We start from the raw sequence: 24,964 nt of genomic DNA on the forward strand, positions 1-24,964 counted from the left end.
AGAGCAACACTTATGCAGTTCTACTACGCAATATATTATCTTTAAAAAAACATGCATTAGAAAGGATTACCTACACATACTGACCAGCTCAAATTATAGACAGAAACGTGCTACATAACAGACCAATCTGAAATCATCTCTCGGCATGTCCAGCCCACTCATTATCTCAGCCAGTCATGGCTAGCGGGAAGGTTGCCCCTTTTTCCATGGCTAAACCTACTAGGCTTGTAATTTAACAATTCTATTCATATTTACACATGGAATAGAAGTTTTTTATTAAGGCACATTAAAGTTCACATGTTCCAAAAGGCATTTCTAGCAAAAAAATTTGCCAGATAAAAATAAGTTCAAACGGCGCGCCTGTGAAGTAGTGACGCGCGACATACGCCTAGTTTCCTGAAACTAGTCACAAATAGCCTAGTATTTAAACCAAGGTCTGTCCAGAGTGGTGAGACAACCACAAACCATCAAACAAGTAAAACCTCAAGATAACTGCTTACAAGACCATTCTACAGCATCTTGCATCTGAGTCAGTCCAGCCAGTAGTCAGTGAGACTGTAGTTTTATTAATAGACCACAAATCTGTGGTCGTCAAAACTGTGGTCGTCTGAATGAGGCGTCGACAAAGAAGACACGGCCAGTTGAACCAATCACACAGTAAATGTTGCTCATTGTTGAAGTAATGTACACAGGTAGACTTTTTCCACTCAAGATGATCTCTTCAAAGATGGTGTCACTGTGGATAATATTTCAATTTCTCAAACAAATGTGTAAGTTGTACATATATAACTTACATAACTACTTATTTATTTTACCTTCATTTAACTAGGCAAGTCAGTTAAGAACAGATTCTTATTTACAATGATAGCCTACACCGGCCAAACCCGGACGACGCTGTACGCCACCCTATGGGACTCCCAATCACAGCCAATTGTGATACAGCTTGGAATCGAACCAGGGTGTCTGTAGTGACGCTTCTTGCACTGAGATGCAGTGCCTTAGACCGCTACAACACTCGGGAGCCCAATGTATCTATATCTATATATCTCTATTTATGGGATCTGCACCCTAAAAGAGGCATGGGCATATCAACATCATACACAGTTTGAGACAATTTGAGGCAATCAACACACAACAATTAAATGGTGGTACTTTAAGGTATTTAACTGCTAATATATTTGTAATACGTTTTAGTGTACTCTAGATCATGTTCTAACTGCAGCACAATCCTCACCGATACACCTTGTGTCAGCCAACGTTGGAGTTACAGTAACTTTGCATTGCTTCAAAGACGACAACACAAGAATTCAATTATTGTGGTACAAGCAAACATTGGGCGAATTTTCTCAAAACCTTTGTGATGCAACGTTTTACCATAGGTTTAAGGATAACCCTCATTTCTCAGTGCGAAGCAGAAAATGAATAAACCACCTGAGGATCTCAGACATGCAACTATCTGATTCAGCAACATACTACTGTGCAAATACTTAAAACAACATGGTGCACTTTGAAGATGGAGCCATTCTCACTGTAAAAGGTACAGAGAGAGTTCTTATTTTCAGGAATGATAAAATTTGTATTTTTCGATAAAAGGAGTAGAAGCATAGCTAAATGAATTAATCAATGTGGCAATATCATTATTCAACACATCAGGTAGGGATGTTCTAATTCAGTGGTATTCAACTCTTACACTACGAGATCCGGAGCTGTCACGCCCTGACCTTAGAGAGCCTTTTTATTCTCTATTTTGGTTAGGTCAGGGTGTGACTAGGGTGGGTACTCTAGTTTTTTGTATTTCTATGTTGGCCTGGTATGGTTCCCAATCAGAGGTAGCTGTCTATCGTTGTCTCTGATTGGGGATTATATTTAGGCAGCCTTTTTCCACCTGTTGTGTGTGGGATCTTGATTTTGTATTGTTGCTTTTTAGCCCTACAAGGATGTATGTTTCGTTTTGTTACTCTTTATTGTTTTGTTGCTGGTTCACATTATTAAAGATGATGAAACCATTCCACGCATGAGCCTGCTGGTTTTCTGTTCTACCACAAATCAAATCAATCATTAATTGCACGCACCTGGTGTTCCAGGTCCCAATCAGCCTGATTAGAGGGGAACAATGAAAAAAGCAGTGGAACTGCCTTGTTATTGATATTATGCTTCTTTTCAGGTTCATAGTCCAACAGCAAGACAGTTGTACAGCAGCCTGTGTCTGAATCAGTCCAGCTAGGAGACTCTGTGACACTGAACTGTACAATACACACTGAGACCTGTGCAGGAGAAGACTGTGTCTATTGGTTCAGACATGGCTCAGAAGAATCCCATCCAGGAATAATTTACACCCATGGAGACAGGAGTGATCAGTGTGAGAAGAGCCCTGAGGCTGGTTCTCCAACACAGAGCTGTGTCTACAACCTCCCCAAGAGGAGACTCAGCCTCTCTGATGCCGGGACTTACTACTGTGCTGTGGCCTCATGTGGGAAGATACTGTTTGAAAACGGGACCAAGCTGGACATTGAAGGTAGGTGACACATCTTACATTTTTGTTTATATCTTTTGGATACTCTACTGTGTAAAACTGTACACAGTACTAGTTATTTAGACCATATAAGAAAATGTGAAATCATCCATAGAGTACAGTACTTATATCCCCATATTTATTTCCACAGACAATGGAGCAGACCCACTTCTCTTGGTGTACTCTCTGATCCTGATCTTTGTCCTGACTTGCATAATTTACAATATGAAAAGAGAGCATGTTTGCTGTGCAGAGATAAGTGACTTATTCTTAGAAGATGCTTGTCACACCCTGATCTGTTTCACCTATCTTGTGCTTTGTCAATTAGCCTTTTAAAATGATCAACTTAGATTAGCTAACACAACGTGCCATTGGAACACAGGAGTGATGGTTGCTGATAATGGGACTCTGTACCCCTATGTAGATATTCCATTAAAAAATCAGCCGTTTCCAGCTACAATAGTCATTTACGACATTAACAATGTCTCCACTGTATTTCTGATCAATTTGATGTTATTTTAATGGACAAAAAATGTTGCTTCTTGTTGTTTCAAGGAAACTTCAAAATGACCCCAAACTTTTGAATGGTAGTGTACATTGAGGACTCTCTGGCTGCAGGGTTATTCTTTGTGGAGAATAAGGACAAAACCAAAACTCTGCGCCTGTGTATCGACTACCGGAGCATGAATGACATCACAGTTAATAACATTATCTGCTTCCACTCATCGCCTCGGCTTTCGAGCCTCTCCAGGGGGCTCCATCTTCTCCAAGTTGGACCTCCGGAACGCCTACCATCTGGTACGGATCCGGGAAGGGGACGAGTGGAAGACCACCTTTAACATGGCTAGCGGGAACTACGAATGCCTGGTGATGGCATTCGGACTGACCAACGCTCCTGCTGTGTTCCTGGCCCTGGTTAACAACATTCTCCGTGACATGTTGAACCGGTTCGTGTTCGTCTACCTCGATGACATCCTAATTTTTTCCCGCTCGACTCAAGCACATGTCCTCCATGTCCGACAAGTCCTCCAGCGTATTCTGGAGAACCAGCTGTTCATCAAAGCGGAGAACAGCGAATTCCATCGCTCCACTATCTCCTTCCTTGGATACATCACAGCTGCAGGCAAGATACAGATGGATCCTGGAAAGGTGATAGTGGTGGATTGGCCGCAACCCACCTCCAGAGTGCAGCTGCAATGCTTCCTGGGGTTTGCCAAATTTCTACCGCCGGTTCGTCCGGGGTTACAGCACCCTGGCTTCCCCCCTTTCAGCACTCTCCCAAGGTCCCATTCACGTGGTCTCCAGCTGCAGACTGGGGGTTCTTGGACCTCAAACACCAATTCACTACCGCCCCATCCTAATCCATCCAGATCTGTCCCGGCAGTTCGTGGTGGAGGTTGACACCTCAGAGGTCTGTCCGGTCCCAGCGTTCGGCCAAAGACCAAAAGCTGCATCCCTGTGTTTTTCATCATCTCAACACCACAGAAAGGAATTACGAGGGTAATCGAGAACTACTCGCAGTGAAGATGGTTTGGAGGAGTAGAGGCACTGGTTAGAGGGGGCGGAACACCCATTCATAGTATGGACAGATCACAAGAACCTGGAATACCTCTGCACCGCCAAGCGCCTCAACTCCAGGAAGGCTTGATGTGCCCTGCTATTCACTCGATTCAACTTCACCATCTCCTACCGCCTGTGGTCCAAGAATGTGAAGCCGGATGTGCTATCACGCCTCTATAGCCCCGCTGCTATGCCTTTGGACCCCGAGACCATACCCCCTACCTCTTGTCTCACGGCTGCACTCATCTGGGGTATAGAGAACCAGGTCTGTGAGGCGCAGCGTTCCTAGCCGAACCCCGGGCCGGCTCCCCGTTATTGTCTCGGGCAGAGGGTATGGCTGTCCACTCTGGATCTACCCCTCTGGGTGGAGTCTCACAAACTTTTCCCCCGTTTGATCAGCCCTTTCCCCATCTCTAAGATCCTTAGCCCCTCTACTGTTAATTTTCTGTTGCTCCGTACCCTCCATATACATCCCACTTGTCATGTATCAAGGATTAAACCGCTGTCTCACAGCCCTCTGTCTCCTCTTTCCACCCTGATCTGTTTCACCTGTCTTGTGCTTGTCTCCACTCCCCTCCAGGTGTCGCCCATTTCCCCCATTATCCCATGTGCATTTGTACCTGTGTTTTCTGTTTTTAGTTTGTCTTGTCTCGTTCAGCCTACCAGTGGTTTTTTTCCTGTAAACCTGTTCTCTCTAGTCCCGGTTATCAAATTCTTCCGGTTTTGACCATTCTGCCTGCCCTGACCCTGCCTGCCATTCTGTACCTTACTGACTCTGCCCTAGATTACGGACCTCTGCCTGCCCTTGTCCTGTCTTTTGCCTGCCCCCTGCTTTGTCAACTAACATCTGTGATTCGAACTGTCTGCATCTGGGTCTTATCCTGAGTTGTGATAATGCCCTTCTTTGATATCCCCATATACAGATGTAACAGTAGTGAGGGATTGTATCTTTATCTTTTCTGTGTCTCTTTTCAGGACCCGGCTCTCAAACAAGAGGTCCAGCCGGTCTCATCTTTGGATACAGGGGTAGAACTCCTTATATTTTGTATTACTATAAAAATATGAGAAAATGGTTCCATTTAATAATAATGTATAGTAACTAATATTCCCCACCATTTTATAATTGTTCTTCAAAGGCCAACGATGCAGACATTCTCCATTATATAGCTCTGAATCTGAGCAACAAGAAGAACAGGTCTAGAAGACAGAGAAGCAACATGGAGGAAGATACAGTGTACTCTGGGATCAGACAGTAGAACTGGATGAATGAAACAGTTGTCCTTTTATACCAGATAGCTCTTTAACTTGCCCTAACTTCATTAGCTTTGTATGAATGCTTCAGTAAAATGTGTTGAAATTAGTGGTCATAGTTGTAACAAGGTACAAATAATTGAATGCATTGCTTCTTGGTCAAACATTTGATTTGCAAGTAAAAGAAAGAATTTCCAACTCCAAAATGTATTTGAATAGCTCAATGCATTCTGCTCACACACCTCTGTGGTCATAGTGGAGAGTGTTGTAGTGACATTCCACTATTGGAAACTAACCTTTCATAGACCTTTAACACAGGAATACTAACCTGCAGCAATACACTGTACTCGACTTTGCCTCTCAGGGCCACCATACTGTTCAATGTCAAATCACATTTTATTGGTCACATAAACGTTATTTAGCAGATGTTATTGCGGGTGAAGCGAAATGCTTGTGCTTCTAGCTCCTATAGTGCAGTAATATCTAACAAATTACACAACATATGCCCAATACACACAAATCTAAGTCGGAATGAACTAGCACTATATACATATGGACGAGCGACGTCAGAGTGGAACAGACTAAAACACAGTAAAATAGTAGAGAATACAGCATATACATATTAAAGTGTTCCATTCCTTAAAGTGGCCAGTGATTTCTAGTCTATCCCTATAGACAGCAGCCTCTAATGTTCTAGTGATGGCTGTTTAACAGTCTCTCGGTCATGGCTTTGATGCACCTGTACTGACCTCGCCTTCTGGATGATAGTGGGGTGAACAGGCTGTGGCTCTGGTGATTGATGTCCTTGATGATCTTTTTGGCCTTCCTATGACATCGGGTGCTGTAGGTGTCCTGGAGCGCGGGTAGATTGCCCCAGGTAATGCGTTGGGCAGACTGCACCACCCTTTGGAGAGCCTTGCGGTTGCGGGCGGTGCAGTTGCCGTACCAGGCAGTGCGAGCTTAATGACAAGCCTCGAGCTTAATGACAAGCAAAATTTCATTAGCCTCCTGAGGTTGAAGAGGCTCTGTTGTGCCTTCTTCACCACACTGTCTGTGTGGGTGGTCCATTTCAGTTTGTCAGTGATGTCTACGCCAAGGAACTTGAAGCTTTCCACCTTTTTCACTGCTGTCCCGTCGATGTGGATAGGCGGGTGCTCCATCTGCTCTTTCCTGAAGTCCACGATCATCTCGTTTGTTTTGTTGACGTTGAGTGAAGTTGTTTTCCGGGCACCACACTCCGAGCCCTCACCTCCTCCCTGTAGGCTGTCTTGTCATCATTGGTAATCAAGCCTACTACTGTTGTGTTGTCTGGAAATTTGATGATTGAGTTGGAGGGGTGCTTGGCCACACAGTCATGAGTGAACAGGGAGTACAGGAGGGGGCTGAGCATGCACCCTTGTGGGGCCCCAGTTGTTGAGGAGCAGCAGAGTGAAGGTGATGTTTCCTACCTTCACCACCTGGGGGTGGTCTGTCGGGATGTCCAGTTCCCAGTTGCACAGGGCGGGGTTCAGACCCAGGGTCTCGACCTTACTGATGAACTTGGAGGGTACTATGGTGTTGAATGCTGAGCTATAGTCAATAAACAGCATTCTTACATAGGTATTCATCATGTCCAGATGGGATAGGACAGTGTGCAGAGTGATGGCGATTGCATCATCTGTGGATCTATTGGGGCGGTAAGCAAATTGAAGTGGGTCTAGGGTGGCAGGTAAGGTAGGTGATATGATCCTTGACTAGTCTCTCAAAGCACTTCATAATGACAGAGGTGAGTGCTACGGGGCGATAGTCATTAAGTTCAGTTACCTTTGCCTTCTTGGGTACAGGAACAATGGTGGCCATCTTGAAGCATGTGGGGACAGCAGACTGGGATAGGGAAAGATTGATTATGCCAGTAAACACACCAGCCAGCTGGTCTGCACATGCTCTGAGGACGAGGCTTGGGATGCCGTCTGGGCTGGCAGCCTTGTGGGGGTTAACACGTTTAAATGTTTTACTTACGTTGGCCACGGAGAAGAAGAGCCCACAGTCCTTAGTAGCAGGCCTGTCCGGAAGCAAGACGTCAGTCTCAGCGATGTGGCTGGTTTTCCTTTTGTAGTCTGTGATTGTCTGTAGTCCCTGCCACATACGTCTCGTGCCCGAGCCGTTGAATTGCGACTCCACTTGATCTCTATACTGACGTTTAGCTTGTTTGATTGCCTTGCGGAGTGAATAACTGCGCTGTTTATATTCTGCCATATTACCAGTCGCCTTGCCATGGCTTGCCACGGTAGCGTCCCACCTGGCCAACATCCAATGAAATTGCAGAGCGCAAAATTCAAAAATACTAATTTCAAGGTCACGGTTGGCTTGTGGGGTATCTTTCGTTTATTTGGCATGGGCTACGGCCAAATAGTAGCCTGTGCAAAGTTGGGTTAATAAACCGTCAAATCGTAAACTCAACCCTCTGTCTGGACAATTGTTCCTTTATGTTCTAGTCAGGTCATTACATTGGTGTCAGAAGTAAAAACGTTGATAAAAGGTAGCCAGCTAGCTAGCTGACTTCTGTGGCTAGCTACCGTCGGTGGGAATGGGGGTTGAAAATGCTTAGAGGAAATCCGAATGTGAAGGTGGAGGTAAGGGACATTTTTGGCCAAGGAGGTGCATGTGCATGGACGTCGGAAGATCTGGCTGAGGAGATCGCCAGGGTGTCGGAGCCCAGAGGCCGCTTGAGGGAGGACGTTAGAGTGATGGCGGCTGAAGCGGGCATGAGTCCTTCGTCGACTGTGCTTCACGCGGATTCTGGTGGGCGGACCGAAGGGGTGACGTCGACGCGGCGGGATGAGGAATCTGGGGCTCAGGATGTAAACAAACATGGCGGCGCCCAGTTCCCGGCTGCGTCCGTATCTGTTAAGACCCCGAAGTATTCCGGTAAGGCGGATTGGGAAGCTTTTCATGCTCAGTTTGAACTATTAGCTCATTTTAGGGGGTGGTCGAATGAAGATAGGGCAATGCAGTTGGCTTTATGCCTCATGGATGAAGCTCTGGCCTGTTTGATATTGATTAGCCCCGAGGACAGACATGACTATGGTGCTTTAGTGGGAGCGCTGAGGAGGCGCTATGGACAGTGTGTACAGCCCGGGCTACTGCGTTCCGAACTGAGTAATAGACGCAGGCAGCCTGGAGAGCCTCTACGGGTGCTAGCTAATGACATTGAGAGCCTCTCTCGGCGGGCATATGCTCACATGCCCCCCTCCGTGCAGAGCGACCTAGCACGGGACCAGTTCATACAGGCGCTCTCTCCTACGGAGCTGCGCATACAGACCCAGCTGACTCATCTTGAGTCATTGCAGATAGCCTTGGAGATGGCTTTGGAGAGGGAGCTGGTGTGGGCTGGGGCTTCAGCTGGGGCTTTGGTGGAGGTGCAGGGAGACAGACCCTCTGTGCGAGCTAGGGGGCAGAGCAGCCCGGAGCCGGAAAAGCGTGCATGGGTGGCTGAAATGACATAACTCATTCGTGCTGTGTCGCTACAGGCGGCACGAAACACACGCCCTGGTCCCAGGGTCTGCTGGGGTTGTGGCCAGCCAGGCCATCTGTGCCGAGATTGCCCCATGTCCCCCAGAGCTCAGGGAAACGGCTCGGGGTCCGCATAGACCGGGTAGTGCGGACCCCTGGCTTTCTATCCCAACCACCATCTTCTTCAGGAGGAGACCAAGGCTCCAAGCAAGGCTCCACTTCCCCCAGAAGCAGACGTGGGCAAGCGGATGGAGCCTGTTGTTGTGGTGGGCCGGACCTGTGTTGGGGACTTTGTCATGTCCCTGTCACTGTGGAGGGGGTGCCCTGCTCTGCGCTGGTGTACACTGGGTCCACAGTAACCCTGGTGAGGCCAGATATTGTGCCAGGTTGGACTCAGTGTGAGCCCACAACTGTGTAGCTCTGCACAGTCACAGGTGAGCTAGCACCCATGAAAGGGAAGGGAATAATGACTGACAGTAGGTGGCAGGTCTGTGCGTCATCCTGTGTGAGTGGCGGCTGTGCAGGACCCTTGTATACTGGGGTTGGACTTTCTTAGGAGCACAGGCTGCCAGTTAGACCTAAATGGGGGCACACTGAGCTTCCAGGGAGGGCCGGCAGTCACCATGGTCCCCCCCTAATGTCACATTCATTCAACCCAACAAACCCTTTACTCCAACAGTTAAAGCAGCAGAGACTCATGGCTGCCCCCCTCCCCCACATCTGTGTGTGACTTTTCCCCTGACCCCCTGTCACCTACGGCTGTGTGTTACATTCCCCCAGCTACCTCCACGACAAAGCCCTCTGTGAGCCCAGGCCGCACCCCCCCAGCCCAGCTACCCCAGATGGGAGAGGAGAGGACACTGTCTGCAGTGAGGGAGATATGGGGGAGGAACTGTGTTGGTCTTGACCCCGAGCTGCAGGAATGGTTGTGGCAGTTGCTGTTTGAATTCAGAGACAGCTTTGCTCTGAGTGAAGAAGAGGTGGGTCAGACTCATCTGGTGCAGCATGAGATCGACTCAGGTGATGCTCGACCCATCAAGATGCGTCCCCGCCGTATCCCGCTGGCACGCCAGGAGGCGGCAGACAAGGCTGTGTTGGAGATGCAGCGGGCGGACTTCATCGAGCCCTCAGACAGCCCATGGGCGGTGCCAGTCGTCATGGTTCCGAAGAAGGGGGGGCAAGCTGAGGTTCTGTGCGGACTACAGGCGGCTGAATGAGGTAACCAGGAAGGACTCATACCCCATACCACGTATTGATGAGTCGCTGGACCTGGTTAGGGGGTCCTCCTGGTTCTCCTCACTAGACCTCCGCAGTGGCTACTGGCAGGTGCCCCTCTCCCCAGAGGCCAGAGCTAAAACTGTGTTTTCCACTAACAGAGGACACTGGCAGTTCAAGGTCCTGTGGTTCGGCCTGTGCAACACTCCAGCTACTTTTGAGCGTTTGATGGACAGGGTGCTGGATGGCATCCCCCAACAGCAGTGTCTGGTATACCTCGATGACATCCTGGCCCATGGCAGCTCCTTCCAGTCAGCCCTGGTGGCGCTACGGCGTGTGCTGGAGCGGGTGGCTGCCGCAGGTCTGAAGCTCCACCCCGAGAAGTGCCACTTCATGAGGAGAGAGGAGTCCTTCTTGGGCCACCGAGTGGGGAAGGAGGGGATCAGCACCATGGAGGACAAGGTGGGGGCTGTCCGAGTCTGGCCCATCCCCACCGACCAGCATCAGTTGAAGAGCCCACAACGAGGCCGTATCTACATTTTGGTCAAGTAGGCCTGCTGGCTTTGTGCACACAGGACCCTCCTACCTGCTCTCTGTGTCTCTGTGTTTATGGTTTTCAGCAGGATATATATGTGGTGTCACTGTTGTTCTCACTATCTTTGTTTGTTGTTCATGTTGCCCCTGACAACTTACAGTCACAGCAAAACAGTTATTTATTAAATTGACTGTAATATTTATTTAGTTATCTGAAATCACAACCACAAAGAACTGCTAATGAACCCTATTTGAACTCTCTGAGTTAAGCATGTCATGTGTGATACAGCACCATCTATTCTAACTTATGGTCCATGGGGAGGGGCCATTTTGTGATGATGTCATGGAAGAACTTTCAGTACATTCTCAAACAGACATGTCTTGTGAAGCACAAAAACTACTGCAGGTTCCTCTGTCTGAATGAGACCAATAGAGGAGGATCCTCCTGATAGATCGCTTCCTTTTAGAACCACATTAACCACAGAGTAAATCAGACTAGATGAAGTGTGTCACTAGCTGGTTGGCTGGGGTGTCCAATCAGGTATGGCACTCAAGTGTTACACTTAGTGAATATTTCAGTGAATGATATACAATCAATGTAAGACTGACATGAAATGTACTTGTTTCATTGTGTAGGTGTTTATCCCACATGTTCACACTTGTACATTTGTACATCCACATCCAGTCCAACCAATCACAAATAAGCCCATTGTAGAAGTGTTCTGTACATACTGTATGTCTGTATGAATGTTTGTCCAGAGGGTTTCTGCAGAGACAACCTACTGTTACCATGCTAAACCCACCCACTCATCATGCACTCAGTGAGCTGTTCACAGGTACCTGAACACTTTGATCTGCTGTGAGCTCAAGACAAGGCTGTCTCTTTGCTTTGTACAGGCCTGGTTGACCTCTCACTCACTATGTGGTTCCAGAAGGATGTCTATGTGGTGTCAGTCAGTTACTCTCTTTGTCCGTTGTTCTCGCCCATCACAATTAGAAACACAGTTCCACAGATACACTGCATGCCATGTAGACTAAGACAGTATCTTATCACTTACAAGATCATAGGTTTTATTAAGTAATTGAACTGTAATCATTAGTTTACAGAGTGTAGAGTAGAAGGTGTATCCAGGCTACAGCCAAGAGCCCTACCCAGCCAGGTACACGTCTAGACCCTACTGAACTCTAACGTGTTATACTTCATGTTTCTGTGAAATAGTGAAAGTAAGACTGACATAAAATAGAGTTGCTTCATCCTGTAAGTGTTTCCCCCTTATACACTCATGATTCTCCACCCCTATTCATCCTGTACATAAGTATCAAGTCATGTTCTATGAATAACAGTCCTCCTATAGGTCATCAGGAGAACTGTAACTGCTGCATGTGGTGGAACCAAAGATATCTAAGGCACACAATTGATGTTGATACCAAGAGCATACAGGTACATATAATGTATGCTTAAAAAATACAAAATGTACAAACTACTATTTAAAAAACAACAACAACCTGTGATGGTAAATCAATCAATCAAATGTATTCATAAAGCCCTTTTAACATCAGCTGATGTCACAAAGTCCTGTACAGAAAATGATGATTGCCAAAAAAGAAAAATGGTTGTTGGATGATATTTGAATTGTTCTTACACAGACTGTCTATCCAGATAAGAGTTTTAACAGAGTATTAAACAGCATTCATCCAGCCAGTTGTTGCAAATGACTAGAATTGGAACTCTTTTAGCATTGATTATACAGAGTAAGTGATTCTCAGTTTACCTGTGAAGACCATGGTGGGCTGGATAAGGCATCAACAAAAATGACCTGTCCAGTTCAACCAGTCACCAAACAGCCCACTGTTGAAGTGTTGCCTACTTGGGTAGACTTCTTCCACTCAAGACACAGTTAGTAAAGAAGATGGCAACTTAATAGATGATCAATTCAATGTCAATTCAATTTTTAATTAAATTAAATTAAATTTAAAAGGGTTTATTGGCAAAGCAAGTGCCAAAGCAAGTGAAATAGATAATTAACAAAAGTGAATTAAACAATAAAAAAGTCCCTTTTTTGTGGCAACAGGTCACAAATATTGCTGCTGTAATTGCATACTGTGGTATTTCGCCCTAAATATATAGGAATTTATCAAAATTAGATTTTTTTTCAAAATCTTTGTGGGGGAAATAATCTGAGGGAAATATGTTTCTCTAATATGGTCATGCATTTGGCAGAGTGCAGCTCAGTTTCAGCTCAGTTTCCACCTCATTTTGTGGGCAGTGCGCACATAGTCTGTCTTCTCTTGAGGGCCAGGTCTGCCTTCCTTTCTCAATAGCAAGGCTATGCTCACTGAGTCTGTACATAGTCCGATTTTCTTAATTTTGGGTCAGTCACGGTGTTCTGCCACTGTGTACGCTCTGTTTGGGGCCAAATAGCATTCTTGTTTGCTCAGTTTTTTTGTAAATTCTTTCCCATATGTCAAGTAATTCTCTTTTTGTTTTCTCATGATTTGGTTGGGTCTAATTGTGTTGTTGTCCTGGGGCTCTGTGGGGTCTGTTTGTGTTTATGAACAAAGCCCCAGGACCAGCTTCCTTAGAGGGTTCTTCTCTCTAGGTGATGGCTTTATTATGGAATGTCTGGGAATTGATTGCTTTTTGGTGGATGTAGAATTGAATTGCTCTTTTCTGGATTTTGATAGTTAGCGGGTAATTCAGCTCTGTATGCATTATTTGGTGGTTTACGTTGTACACAGAGGATATTTTTGCAGAATTCTGCATGCAGTCTCAATTTGGTGTTTTTCCCATTTTTTGTATTCTTGGTTGGTGAGCGGACTCCAGACCTCACAACCATAAAGGGAAAGGTTTTCTATATCTGATTCAAGTATTTTTAGCCAGATCCTAAATGGTATGTCAAATGTTATGTTCCTTTTGATGGCATAGAAAGCCCTTCTTGACTTGTGTCTCAGATCGTTCACAGCTTTGTGGAAGTTACCTCTGGCGCTGATGTTTAGGCCGAGGTATGTATTGTGTTTTGTGTGCTCTAGGGCAACGGTGTCTAGATGGATCATCACACTCTGCCTGCTATTTCCACTTCTCAGAAAGATGGGTAGGTCCAGCTTTTATACTACTGTGCTTATAGGGGGTACACCCTAAATTTGAAGACACCCAGGAACTTTATTGATGCAATTCATAGTTGTCTTTGTGTGTATTCTATCTGCAGTACAATCCTCAGCCATGCGCCTTGTGTCAGCCAACATAGGAGACACAGTGACTTTGCACTGCTTCCATGAAGGCAACGTGTCACTGCACTTCTTGTGGTTCAAGAAAACCTTGGGTGATAGTCCTCAGCTTACAAGTATGACAATAATGCTACATTCCACAATGAATTTAAAGGCAACCTTCACTTCTCAGTGCAAAGTGGCAGAGGAATAAAACACCTAAGTATCTCAGACGAGCAGCTCTCACATTCAGCAACATTTTACTGTGGGAGTTCTTATTCCAATAAGGTGGAATTTAGAGAAGGATCCATTCTTACTGTTAAAGGTACAACATCTGAATTTAGAGAGAAGATAACTAGAAACTAATGTTCCGAAACTAATCTTCAGCATTTTTGCACTTTACGTTTTGGATATTCAATGTCTTAATTAAATGTGAGGTATTCGCACAATCATACATTACTGTCGCTTAAGTTTTCAGCGTCCGGAAACACAACCGTTGTTCAGCACTCTGTGTCTGAGTCAGTCCAGCCAGGAGACTCTGTGACTCTGAACTGTACAATACACCCTGAGACCTGTGCAGGAGAACACAGTGTCTATTGGTTCAGACATGTCTCAGGAGAATCCCATCCAGGAATCATTTACACCCATGGAGACAGGAGTGATTGATGTGGGAAGAGTCCAGAGGCTTGTCCTCTTACACAGAGTTGTGTCTACAACCTCCCCAAGAGGAACCTCAGCCTCTCTGATGCTGGGACTTACTACTGTGCTGTGACCTCCTTTGGGGAGATGCTGTTTGGGAACAGGACCAAGCTGGACATCAAGGGTAGGTGAAATATCTTACATTTCTGTTTATATCCATTGTTTAATCTACTGTGTCAAAATGTACATAGTTGTAGTTATTTACATCACATTAGAAAATGTCCAATAATTTTCCAGGACAATGGTGCAGACTCTCTTCTCTTAGTGTATTGCCTGAGCTCAGCATTGGGTCTCTCGTTTATCCTGATCATTGTCCTTGGTAGCATCATGTACAAGTTGAACAAGAGAAAGTGTCTGCAGTGTAGAGGTAAGTGAAGTCCATAACAAATAAATGAATGATGTATGTAGCAGGTAAAGTCCTTCATAGAAGTTGCTCTTCTTTCATATCACCAGATGTATCTGTAATGGAAGAAGGAGTTGTATCTTTATCTTTCCTGTCTTCCTTTTCGGGACCCGTCTCTCAGACAAGAGGTCCAGCAGTCTCTTCTTCAGATCCAGGGGTAAGTAGAATTCCTGATGTTGTATTATCATAAAAAGAAGTGTGAAAGGGGTTACAATAAAATAATAATTTTCTCCTTAATTTTATAATTGTTCCTCATGGGCCTAAGATGCAGACAGTTTCCATTATGTAGCTCTGAATCTGAGAAACAAGAAGAACAGGTCTAGAAGACAGAGAAGCAACATGTAGGAAGAGATGGTGTACTCTGGGATCAGACAGTAGAACTGGATGAATGACACAGCCTTAAATGTTAACTTTATTCACTGTGACTGTAATGAATAAGTTGCATTGTTTCTCTGCCAAACTCATTTGACAATGACTACCTTGTGATATGATAAACAAAGCATTTAACAATAATCAAGACAAAGGAAGTTGAAGGTATTTATTTGGGCCTTACTCAAAAAAAATGTGTGTTGCAGTGATGAACAGCATTTTATCTTCTCATGCCACTAGCACCCCTCACACACACAGTAACCTATTTCCAGGTACTCTGATGTCATTTCTTAAGTAAGAAGAAAATAAGACACGGTAGTATGCCTTTAAATGAGTAAACAAGAAGAGGTTTCAAGTGTTTTAAATGTTTTGTAATTTGTGTTTTAGATTTGAATGCTTCTCAGCAAAGCCAGTATAGGAATCCTCATGCCAACACATCATATCAACAAGTTAGCAGAATTGTTGTATCAAGAGTGAGACTGGATAAGAGTATTAAAGCTAAATATTACAGCATTAGATTTGAGTCTGACTTGAGTGAGTTTGTGTTTCATCCCCAAAGCGCCACGGTGACAATTATGACCTGAACTATACTGCTCTGAAGATCACTGACAAGAAGGGTACCAAGCCCAGGAGACAGAGGAGAGAACAGAGAGAACAGAGAGAGGAAGAAACCATCTACTCTGGTGTAAGTCATCAAGACAGGATGTGACATGTAAGGGTCATCCAATCAGCATCATTCTAAGTTAAGTCCCACCCCTCCTCTGAAATCAACTTTGATCTGGACTGTTCCAGTGTGAACTGGCTGTTATATACATTTCTCATTTGCTGTAGGATGCCTTTGCAAGAGCCTAGCTTTGCCTAATTTAAATGTAAAATAACTAATTTGCTGACCATAATTGTCCTGCAAGTGTGAAAGCTGATACCAAGATGGTTTCAGAAGTCTCAAATCTTCAGCAATAGCGGCTGAGGTTGACTTGGTTTTGTAGAAGTGTACAACAAAATGTATATCATGATTTTGCAAATGTCTGAAGTCTTCATTTTCATGATAATGGTTGTAACATGGAATTCTATAACCTGCCCTTATACTTGTGTGATACATCAATAAACATGTTTTTTTTTTTTTAGTTTACTGACTTGCCCAATTCTTAACAATTATTTGCACCAGGTATCAAAGGATCAAATCTTTATTTTGTCAAAAAGGTGCCAACCTCACCAGAGTTCACTTCCTCCTGAAAGCTTGAACTGCCTTCTAAAGACCTGAAGTGAGAAATACAATGTAAACCCCCAGTGTATGTCAAAGAGGACATATGTACCAGTAGTCTGAAAAAAATACAAACCAGTAACTCTGACTGTACATCATTTGAAGGGCTGCTCTAACTATGGTATGCAACAGGACACATGTTAGATTGTAGTTTTTATCACATGTTTTGTGCCTGTTCAGACAGCCAATAATATCACTCTGTTCAGAGTTTCCGCCTTCTTCATAATGATTACCTAATGAGTGTCATCATATAAAAGGTGCCCTGTTGTCAGACCCACACACTATACAGTGCAGAAAGGACATTAAAATGATGATTATATATTGGACAATCTTTTTGTTTTACGGCAATTTGGGTAAGTAAGACATATTAAAACGGTTCCTTTTGCTTTTTTATGTCAGTCTTTTTTCATCCATTTGAATGACTATGTAGTCTGAATAATGATAATAATGTATAAATCTGTACTATAACTTGTCTTTGATTTATTTAGTTTGTTTGCTTCACAGGTTGTGCACTTAACAAGGATGTAATCCAACCAGACCCTGTGATAGTTACACAACTGGGACAAAGTGTATCTCTCACTTGCTTTTGTCGATCTCATTTGATGGTCAGAGTATCTTGGTTCAAGCAAACTGTTGGACAGAAGCCTCTTCTCATGGCATCATCATATTATCGCACTAAAAATAGTTTTTATTTTACCAAGGACTTTAATGAGACTAAACGTTTAAGTGTGAAGAGAGGAGTTGACAGCTTTAACCTGACCATCTCCAAGACAGAGTCAGGGGACTCAGCTACATACTACTGTTGTGCTATGGAAGAGGGCGAACTCAAATTTGGAGAGGGAACTTTTTTAATTGTCAAAGGTAACTTAAGTCGCTACCTAATGTGTGTTCATATAATGCTAAATTAATGAATCTAGCAAAAAAATGGAATGTACACACCATGATCTTACTCACTCTCTTCAGATTCAGAGTCCAACAGCATGTATGTGCTCCAGCAGCCTGTGTCTGAGTCAGTCCAGCCAGGAGACTCTGTGTCTCTGAACTGTACATTACACACTGAGACCTGTGCAGGAGAACACAGTGTCTATTGGTTCAGACGTGGCTCAGGAGAATCCCGTCCAGGAATCATTTACACCCATGGAGACAGGAGTGATCAGTGTGAGAAGAGCCCTGAGGCTGCGTCTCCTACACAGAGCTGTGTCTACAACCTCCCCAAGAGGAACCTCAGCCTCTCTGATGCTGGGACTTACTACTGTGCTGTGGCCTTATGTGGGGAGATGTTGTTTGGGAAAGGGACCAAGCTGGATGTTGAAGGTAAGCTAAGCATAACAAAAATACACCACTACTTTTCTCTCAAATGTTTTGCAATATCAATATGTAAATATTTCACCATTAGTTGATAGTAGATTTCAGATGATTTAACTTTAATAGCTAACTTTTATGCCAAATGCATTGAGGAAAAAATAATTAGAGAAAATAATTTAGCCTTGTTTTTTAAGTTTCAGACCTGTTGGGTGATCAGAGTAATCTTCTTTTCCTCATCATTATATCTTGCCTGACAACTACTGTGATTCTGAGTGTGATTGTCAACATTATCCTCTGTGTGAGAATGAAGAGGTCACGATGTGAACACTGTGCAGGTACAGTAAAAGTCTTCATACTAATATTAACATTAATGATAGTTACAGCTCAAAAGAAGGGGGAAAGGCTCACCCACCCTTTACCACTTCCCTCTCTGGCCTACTTCATTTTGAATCTGAAAATATTACATTCACAGTAGTATGTCTTTTTATTAGTTAACAAGAAAAGGTTTTGAATATTTTGAATATTTTGACATTTGCCTTTTAGCGGGGACCCCTTTTCAACAAAGCCACTATGGGAATCCTCATTCCAACACCTCAGACCAACAGGTTAGCTGGATCAGTTCCACTGTATCAAGAGTGCGTCTGGATTAGCAAAAGAGTACAGCATTAGATTTGACCCAGAGTCTGAACTGAGTGAGTCTGTGTTTCATCCCCACAGCTCCACAGTGACGATGATGGCCTGAACTACGCTGCCCTGAAGTTCACTGACAAGAAGAGTACCAAGCCCAGGAGACAGAGGAGAGAACAGAGAGAGGAAGAAACCATCTACTCAGGTGTGAGTCATCAAGTCAGGATGTGACAGTCCTCCAATCAGCATCATTTTAAGTTCAGCCCTACTGACCTCCACTTTGACCTTGACTGTGTCTGTGTGACTTGGCTGTTTTGTACATTCCTCATTTGCTATAAAATGTAATAGTCGGGTCTAGCTGTAGAGAAAGTCACTGCATTGGCATATTCTCCTAATAACGACATAGAATCACTCAGATGCAGAGCATAATTGTCCAGCAAGTGTGAAAGCTGATAATAGGATGGTTTCAGAAGTCTCAAATACTCACCAATAGTAGCTGAGGTTGACTGACTCGATAAATTTGATTTTGTGGAAGTGTACAACAAAATGTATATAATGACTTTGCAAAGGTCTAGTTGTAACATGGAACTCTGTAACCTGCCTATATGCGTGTGATGGTTCAACAAACATGATTTTACTTCATATGTTTAATGACTTGCCCAATTCTTACCATTAATCGTATGTTTGAATTTCTTCCAATTTGACATGAGTGTATTGTGTAGATCGTTGACAAAAAATGACAATTAAATCCATTTGAATCCCACTTTGTGTCACAATAAAATGTGAAGAAACCCAATGTTAGTGTAGACTTTCTATAGGCATTGTATGTGCTACTAGTCTCAGAAACCAACTCAAATGATGTAAAAATACAAACCAGTAACTCTGACTTCATACCACTTGAAGATAAATAGCACTCCTTTGTGATAGCGTGAGCATTTTAGAGAGAATAGCATCATTGATTCATCTATGAATACATACTGTACTTGTATGTAAGGTAAGGCAATATTTTGACCTCACTTCCTCTTCAAACAACCCATGGATCCAACCTTAAAGTTGTGCCTCCTGTGGTGTATGTATATACACATTTCTGCTGATGCTGTCACTTCACTTTCTCTTGACCCTCATCTCAGTTGTTCTGTTACACCAGACCAGAGAGAGAGAGAAACGTTGAAGGATGTCCAGGTTGTGTCTTGTCCTGGTTATCATTGCAGTTTAACAACTTAACTTCTCCAGAGTAGGGGGCAGCATTTTCATATTTGGATGAAAAGCATACCCAAATTCAACTGCCAGCTACTCATCCCCAAGAGATAAGATATGCATATTATTAGTAGATTTGGATAGAAAACACTCTGAAGTTTCTAAAACTGTTTGAATCATGTCTGAAGAAATAACATAACTTATTTAGCAGGCAAAACCCCGAGGACAAACCATTCAGATTTTTTTTTTTGAGGTCACTCTCTTTTCAATGAATTTTCATTGTGAAACCAGATTTTTAAGCGAATTGCTTGCAGTCCCTACGTCTTCCACTGGATGTCAACAGTCCTGAGAAATAGGTTGAGGTTATTCCTTTGTGTAATGAAGAAATACGGCCATCTTGAAGTCGAGTCACTCCAGTTGTCCTGTTTGATTGAAGAGCATGTCCAGAAGGCATGCTACATTTGGTTTTAATGCTGTATTGAACACAGATCATCCCGTCTTCAATTTTATCGATTATTAACGTTAAAAAATACCTAAAGTTGTATTACAAAAGTAGTTTGAAATTTTTTGGCAAAGTTTACAGGTAACCTTTGAGATATTTTGTCATCACGTTTGAGTAAGTTGGAACCTGTGTTTTTCTGGATCAAACGCGCCAAATAAATGGACATTTTGGATATATATCGACGGAATTAATCGAACAAAAGGACCATTTGTGATGTTTATGGGACATATTGGAGTGCCAACAACAGAAGCTCGTCAAAGGTAAGGCATGAATTATATTTTTATTTCTGCGTTTTGTGTCGCGCCTGCAGGCTTGAAATATGCTTCTCTCTTTGTTTATTATTGTGCTATACTCAGATAATAGCATCCTATGCTTTCGCCGAAAAGCCTATTTGAATTCTGACATGTTGGCTGGATTCACAACCAGTGTAGCTTTAATTTGGTATCTTTCATGTGTGATTTAATGAAAGTTTGATTCTATAGTAATTTTCATAGTAATTAATTTGAATATGGCGCTCTGCATTTTCTCAGGCTTTTTGCCAAGTGAGACAGTAGCGTCTTGCCTAAACTCAGATTTTTGGATATAAATATGAACTTTACCGAACAAAAAATACATGTGTTTAAAACCTGTTACGGCTAGACGTGCCGCTAGCGGGACACCTCGACAACATCCGGTGAAATTCAAACTACAGAAATATAAATATTTAACGTTCATGAAAATACAAGTGTAATGCATCAAAATAAAGCTTTACTTCTTGTTAACTTTTTAGGGATAGGGGCCAACATTTTCACTTTTGGATGAATTGGTGCCCAAATTGAACGGCCTCCTACTCTGTCCGAGATGATAATATATGCATATTATTATTACTATTGGATAGAAAACACTCTGAAGTTTCTGAAACTGTTTGAATTATGTCTGTGAGTATAACAGAACTCATATGGCAGGCAAACTTCCAAACAGGAAGTGAAAATTCTGAAAAGGGTCGATGTGAAAGTCATCGCCTAATCAAATCCCTGTAATTTATGGATCTGTTTGCACTTCATACGCCTTCCACTAGATGTCAACAGTCAGTAGAACATGGAATGAAGCCTCTAGTGTGATATTGGGCCAGATGGGAGCTATTTGAGTCACTGGTCTGGCAGATTGCCAGTTCCTGGTCACGCACGCTAGACATGGGATGTCAATGTGTGCCATTACTTTTACAGACATGAAGAAATGCTCCGGTTGGGACGTTATATGATAACAACATCCTGAAGATTGATTCTAAACTAAGTTCGACCAGTTTATTCGACTTGTAAAATAACTTTTTTAAGTTTTAGTCCGACGTTTGCGTTCACTTCTGCAAGTGTTTGGACACGTGTACTACACATGCTAGCTAAAGTTGCTAATTCGACATAAGTAATGGACATTATCGAACAAAACAACGATTTATTGTGGAACTAGGATTCTTGGCACTGCATTCTGATGAAAGATCATCAAAGGTAAGGGAATATTTATGATGTCATTTCGTATTTCTGTTGACTCCAACATGGCGGAGAAATGTTGTTTCTATCTGAGCGCCGTCTCAGATTATTGCAGTTTTTTTTTTTTTTATCTGACACAGTGGTTGCATTAAGAACCAGTGTATCTTTTATCCAGCCGCTGTGTCAGATTTCAACAAGACTTTACGGCGAAAGCACACCATGCAATTATCTGAGGACAGCGCCCCGCATACAAAACCATGAAAAACATTTTTCAACCAGGCAGCTGCGACACGAAAGTCAGAAATAGCGATATAATAAATGCTTTACCTTTAAAGATCTTCTTCTGTTGGCACTCCAAAAGGTCCCAGTAACATCACAAATGGTCCTTTTGTTCAATAAAGTCATTCTTTATATCCATAAAAACTCAGTTTAGCTTGCGCGCTTCAGTCAATAATCCACCAGTTTCCCTCCATCAAAATGCATACAAAATGAATCCCAAACGTTACTAATAAACTTTTCCAAACAAGTCAAACAACTTTTATAATCAAACCTCAGGTATCGTAATACGTAAATAAACAATCAAATTTAAGACGGAGAATAGTATGTTCATTACCGGAGATAAATACCAAAGAACGCGCTTCCATCCACGCGCATGGAAACACTACAGCCAAAATGGGAGCCACATAGAAAAACTACAACTTCTAGCTCATTTTTCCAAACACCAGCCTGAAACTCTTTCTAAAGACTGTTGACATCTATTGGAAGCCCTAGGAACTGCAATCTGGGAGGATTTTGCCTTATAATAAAAGTGACAGCCATTGAAAACAGTGGTAGGCATACTTTTTTTTTGGGGGGGGGGGTGGTTTGTCCTCGGGTTTCGCCTGCCATATCAGTTCTGTTATACTCACAGACATTATTTTAACAGTTTTAGATCCAAATCTACCAATTATATGCATATCCTAGCTTCTGGGCCTGAGTAACAGGCAGTTAGTTCACTTTGGGCAAGCTTTTCATCCGGACGTCAAAATACTGCCCCCTAGCCCAAAGTGTTTTTGATTCACTCACTCAGGGAAATCAAACGCTGTACACCACACCCAACCAGGACTTAGGGTTAATGTAATTAAAGTAAGTAAATGTTCATGTTGTCTGAGTTATCCTCTTCTGCACTTTCATCTTGGAGACAATGTGACTCTGCAATGCATCTATTCAGACAGAAAATATTTTCTGATGGTACAAGATAAGTGGAGGAAAGAATCCTCAACTTGAATTAATTACAATTTACAGATATGATGGTGGTGCAACATTTCACAATGAGTTTAAGGATATCCCTCAGTTCACAGTGCAACGTGGAAATGGATTTTATCATCTACATATCTCCAGTACTCAACCATATGACTCCACTACATATTTCTATGGGGCAATGAATGTTAATGTGATGAAATTCAAAAACGGGATATTTGTCATTCTGAAAGGTAGGCTATTGTTTTATTAACAGTAATATTGTTAATTGTTATTGTTTTAATTGCTATTGTTTTATTAACAGTTAATTGTTCAAATGTGCTAATCCATCATCTAAAGTTCTGAACTAACTTTTTATTTCAGGATCAAGCAAAACTGTTGTACAACATTCTGTGTCTGTGTCAGTCCAGCCAGGAGACTCTTTCCTCTGTGAAAGTTGCGCCCCTGAAATTACATATTGGTTTCCTTACCCTATAAGAAGTCTATGGAGAAGGTATGACAGCAATCCATGCTTTGGTTGAACTTACTCGGTACTGTTTCCAAATGCTAATGTTTTAGCATTCGTGGCACAAATTATCCTGTTTCACACATCAAGTCCAAATCATTTGAAAGTATCTCAAATTAATTCTGAAGCTTAACAAAGTCACTTATAGATGATTGAACATGATGCACAAAAAATTCTGAAATCAGGACCTTTTGCAACTATTTGCACGTTTTTGGATACCATGTCTTGAACATGACGCGGCCCAGACTGTGGGCTCTCCTTCTCTGTGGCCAACGTGAGTAAAACATTTAAACGTGTTAACCCTCGCAAGGCTGCAGGCCCAGAGAGCATCCCTAGCCTCGTCCTCAGAGCATGCGCAGACCAGCTGGCTTGTGTGTTTACGGGCATATTCAATCTCTCCCTTTTACAGTCTGCTGTCCCCACATGCTTCAAGATGGCCACCATTGTTCCTGTACCCAAGAAGACAAAGGTAACTGAACTTAATGACTATCACTCCGTAGCACTCACCTCTGTCATCATGAAGTGCTTTGAGAGACTGGTCAAGGATCATATCACCTCCACCTTACCTGCCAACCTAGACCCACTTCCATTTGCTTACCGCCCCAATAGATCCACAGACAATTCAATCGCCATCAATCTGCAAACTGCCCAATCCCATCTGGACAAGAGGAATACCTATGTAAGAATGCTGTTTATTGACTGTAGCTCATCACTCAACACCATAGTACCCTCCAAGCTCATAATTAAGCTTGAGGCCCTGTGTCTGTACCCCACCCTGTGCAACTGGATCCTGGACTTCCTGATGGGCTGCCCCCAGGTGAAGGTAGGAAACATCACCTCCACTCTGCTGATTCTCAACACTGGGGCCCCACAAGGGTGCGTGCCAAAAGGGTTCAGACCCCTCCTGTACTCCCTGTTCACCCATGACTGCGTGGCCAAGCAGTCCTCCAACTTAATCATCAAGTATGCAGATGACACAACAGTAGTAGACTTGATTACCAATGATGACGAGACAGCCCACAGGGAGGAGATTAATGCTCTGGGAGTGTGGTGCCTGTTAAACAACCTCTCACTCAACGTCAACAAAACAAAGGAGATGGTCGTGGACTTCAGAAGAGAGCAGAGGGTACACCTGCCTATCTACATCGACGGGACCGCAGTGGAGAAGGTGGAAAGCTTCAAGTTCCTTTGCGTACACATCACTGACAAACTGAAATGGACCACCCACACAGACAGTGTGGTGAAGATGGCGCAACAGAGCCTCTTCAACCTCAGGAGGCTAAAGAAATGTGGCTTGTCACCAAAAACCCTCACAAACTTTTACAGATGCACAATCGAGAGCATCCTGTCGGGCTGTATCACCGCCTGGTATGGTAACTGCCACATCCGCAACCGCAAGGCTCTCCAGAGAGTGGTGCGGTCTGCCCAACGTATTACCGGGGGCAAACTACCCGCCCTCCAGGACACCTACAACACCCGATGTCACAGGAAGGCCAAAAAGATCATCAAGGACATTCACTACCTGAGCAACTGCCTGTTCACTCCACTATCATCCAGAAGGTGAGGTCAGTACAGGTGCATCAAAGCTGGGACCAAGAGACTGAAAAACAGCTTCTATCCCAAGGC

At 43.4% G+C, this 24,964-nt stretch overlaps 1 protein-coding gene and 2 pseudogenes across 1 annotated transcript; all 3 read left to right on the forward strand.

Moving 5' to 3' along the window:
- The first annotated feature begins 682 nt into the window (after positions 1 to 682).
- LOC120030260 lies at positions 683 to 5,328 on the forward strand (annotated as a pseudogene).
- Positions 5,329 to 7,902: 2,574 nt separating this feature from the next.
- LOC120030261 lies at positions 7,903 to 15,035 on the forward strand (annotated as a pseudogene).
- Positions 15,036 to 16,810: 1,775 nt separating this feature from the next.
- Positions 16,811 to 18,663, forward strand: LOC120030262. Its single transcript, XM_038975605.1, has 5 exons — positions 16,811 to 16,853; positions 17,005 to 17,361; positions 17,464 to 17,814; positions 18,349 to 18,410; positions 18,523 to 18,663. Exons 1-5 carry the CDS (start codon positions 16,811 to 16,813, stop codon positions 18,661 to 18,663), a joined length of 954 nt encoding a protein of 317 aa, XP_038831533.1.
- The last annotated feature ends 6,301 nt before the right edge of the window (positions 18,664 to 24,964 follow it).

This window comes from Salvelinus namaycush, chromosome 36, assembly GCF_016432855.1.
Source record: "Salvelinus namaycush isolate Seneca chromosome 36, SaNama_1.0, whole genome shotgun sequence".
NCBI lineage: Eukaryota > Metazoa > Chordata > Actinopteri > Salmoniformes > Salmonidae > Salvelinus > Salvelinus namaycush.

Excerpts from the sequence above, each read along its gene's own strand:
- LOC120030262 (XM_038975605.1), top strand. The coding sequence starts at position 16,811 with ATGATTATATATTGGACAATCTTTTTGTTTTACGGCAATTTGG. Across the intron at positions 16,854-17,004 it reads TTTGTTTTACGGCAATTTGG|GTTGTGCACTTAACAAGGAT; the intron begins GTAAGTAAGACA and ends TTTGCTTCACAG. Across the intron at positions 17,362-17,463 it reads AACTTTTTTAATTGTCAAAG|ATTCAGAGTCCAACAGCATG; the intron begins GTAACTTAAGTC and ends CACTCTCTTCAG.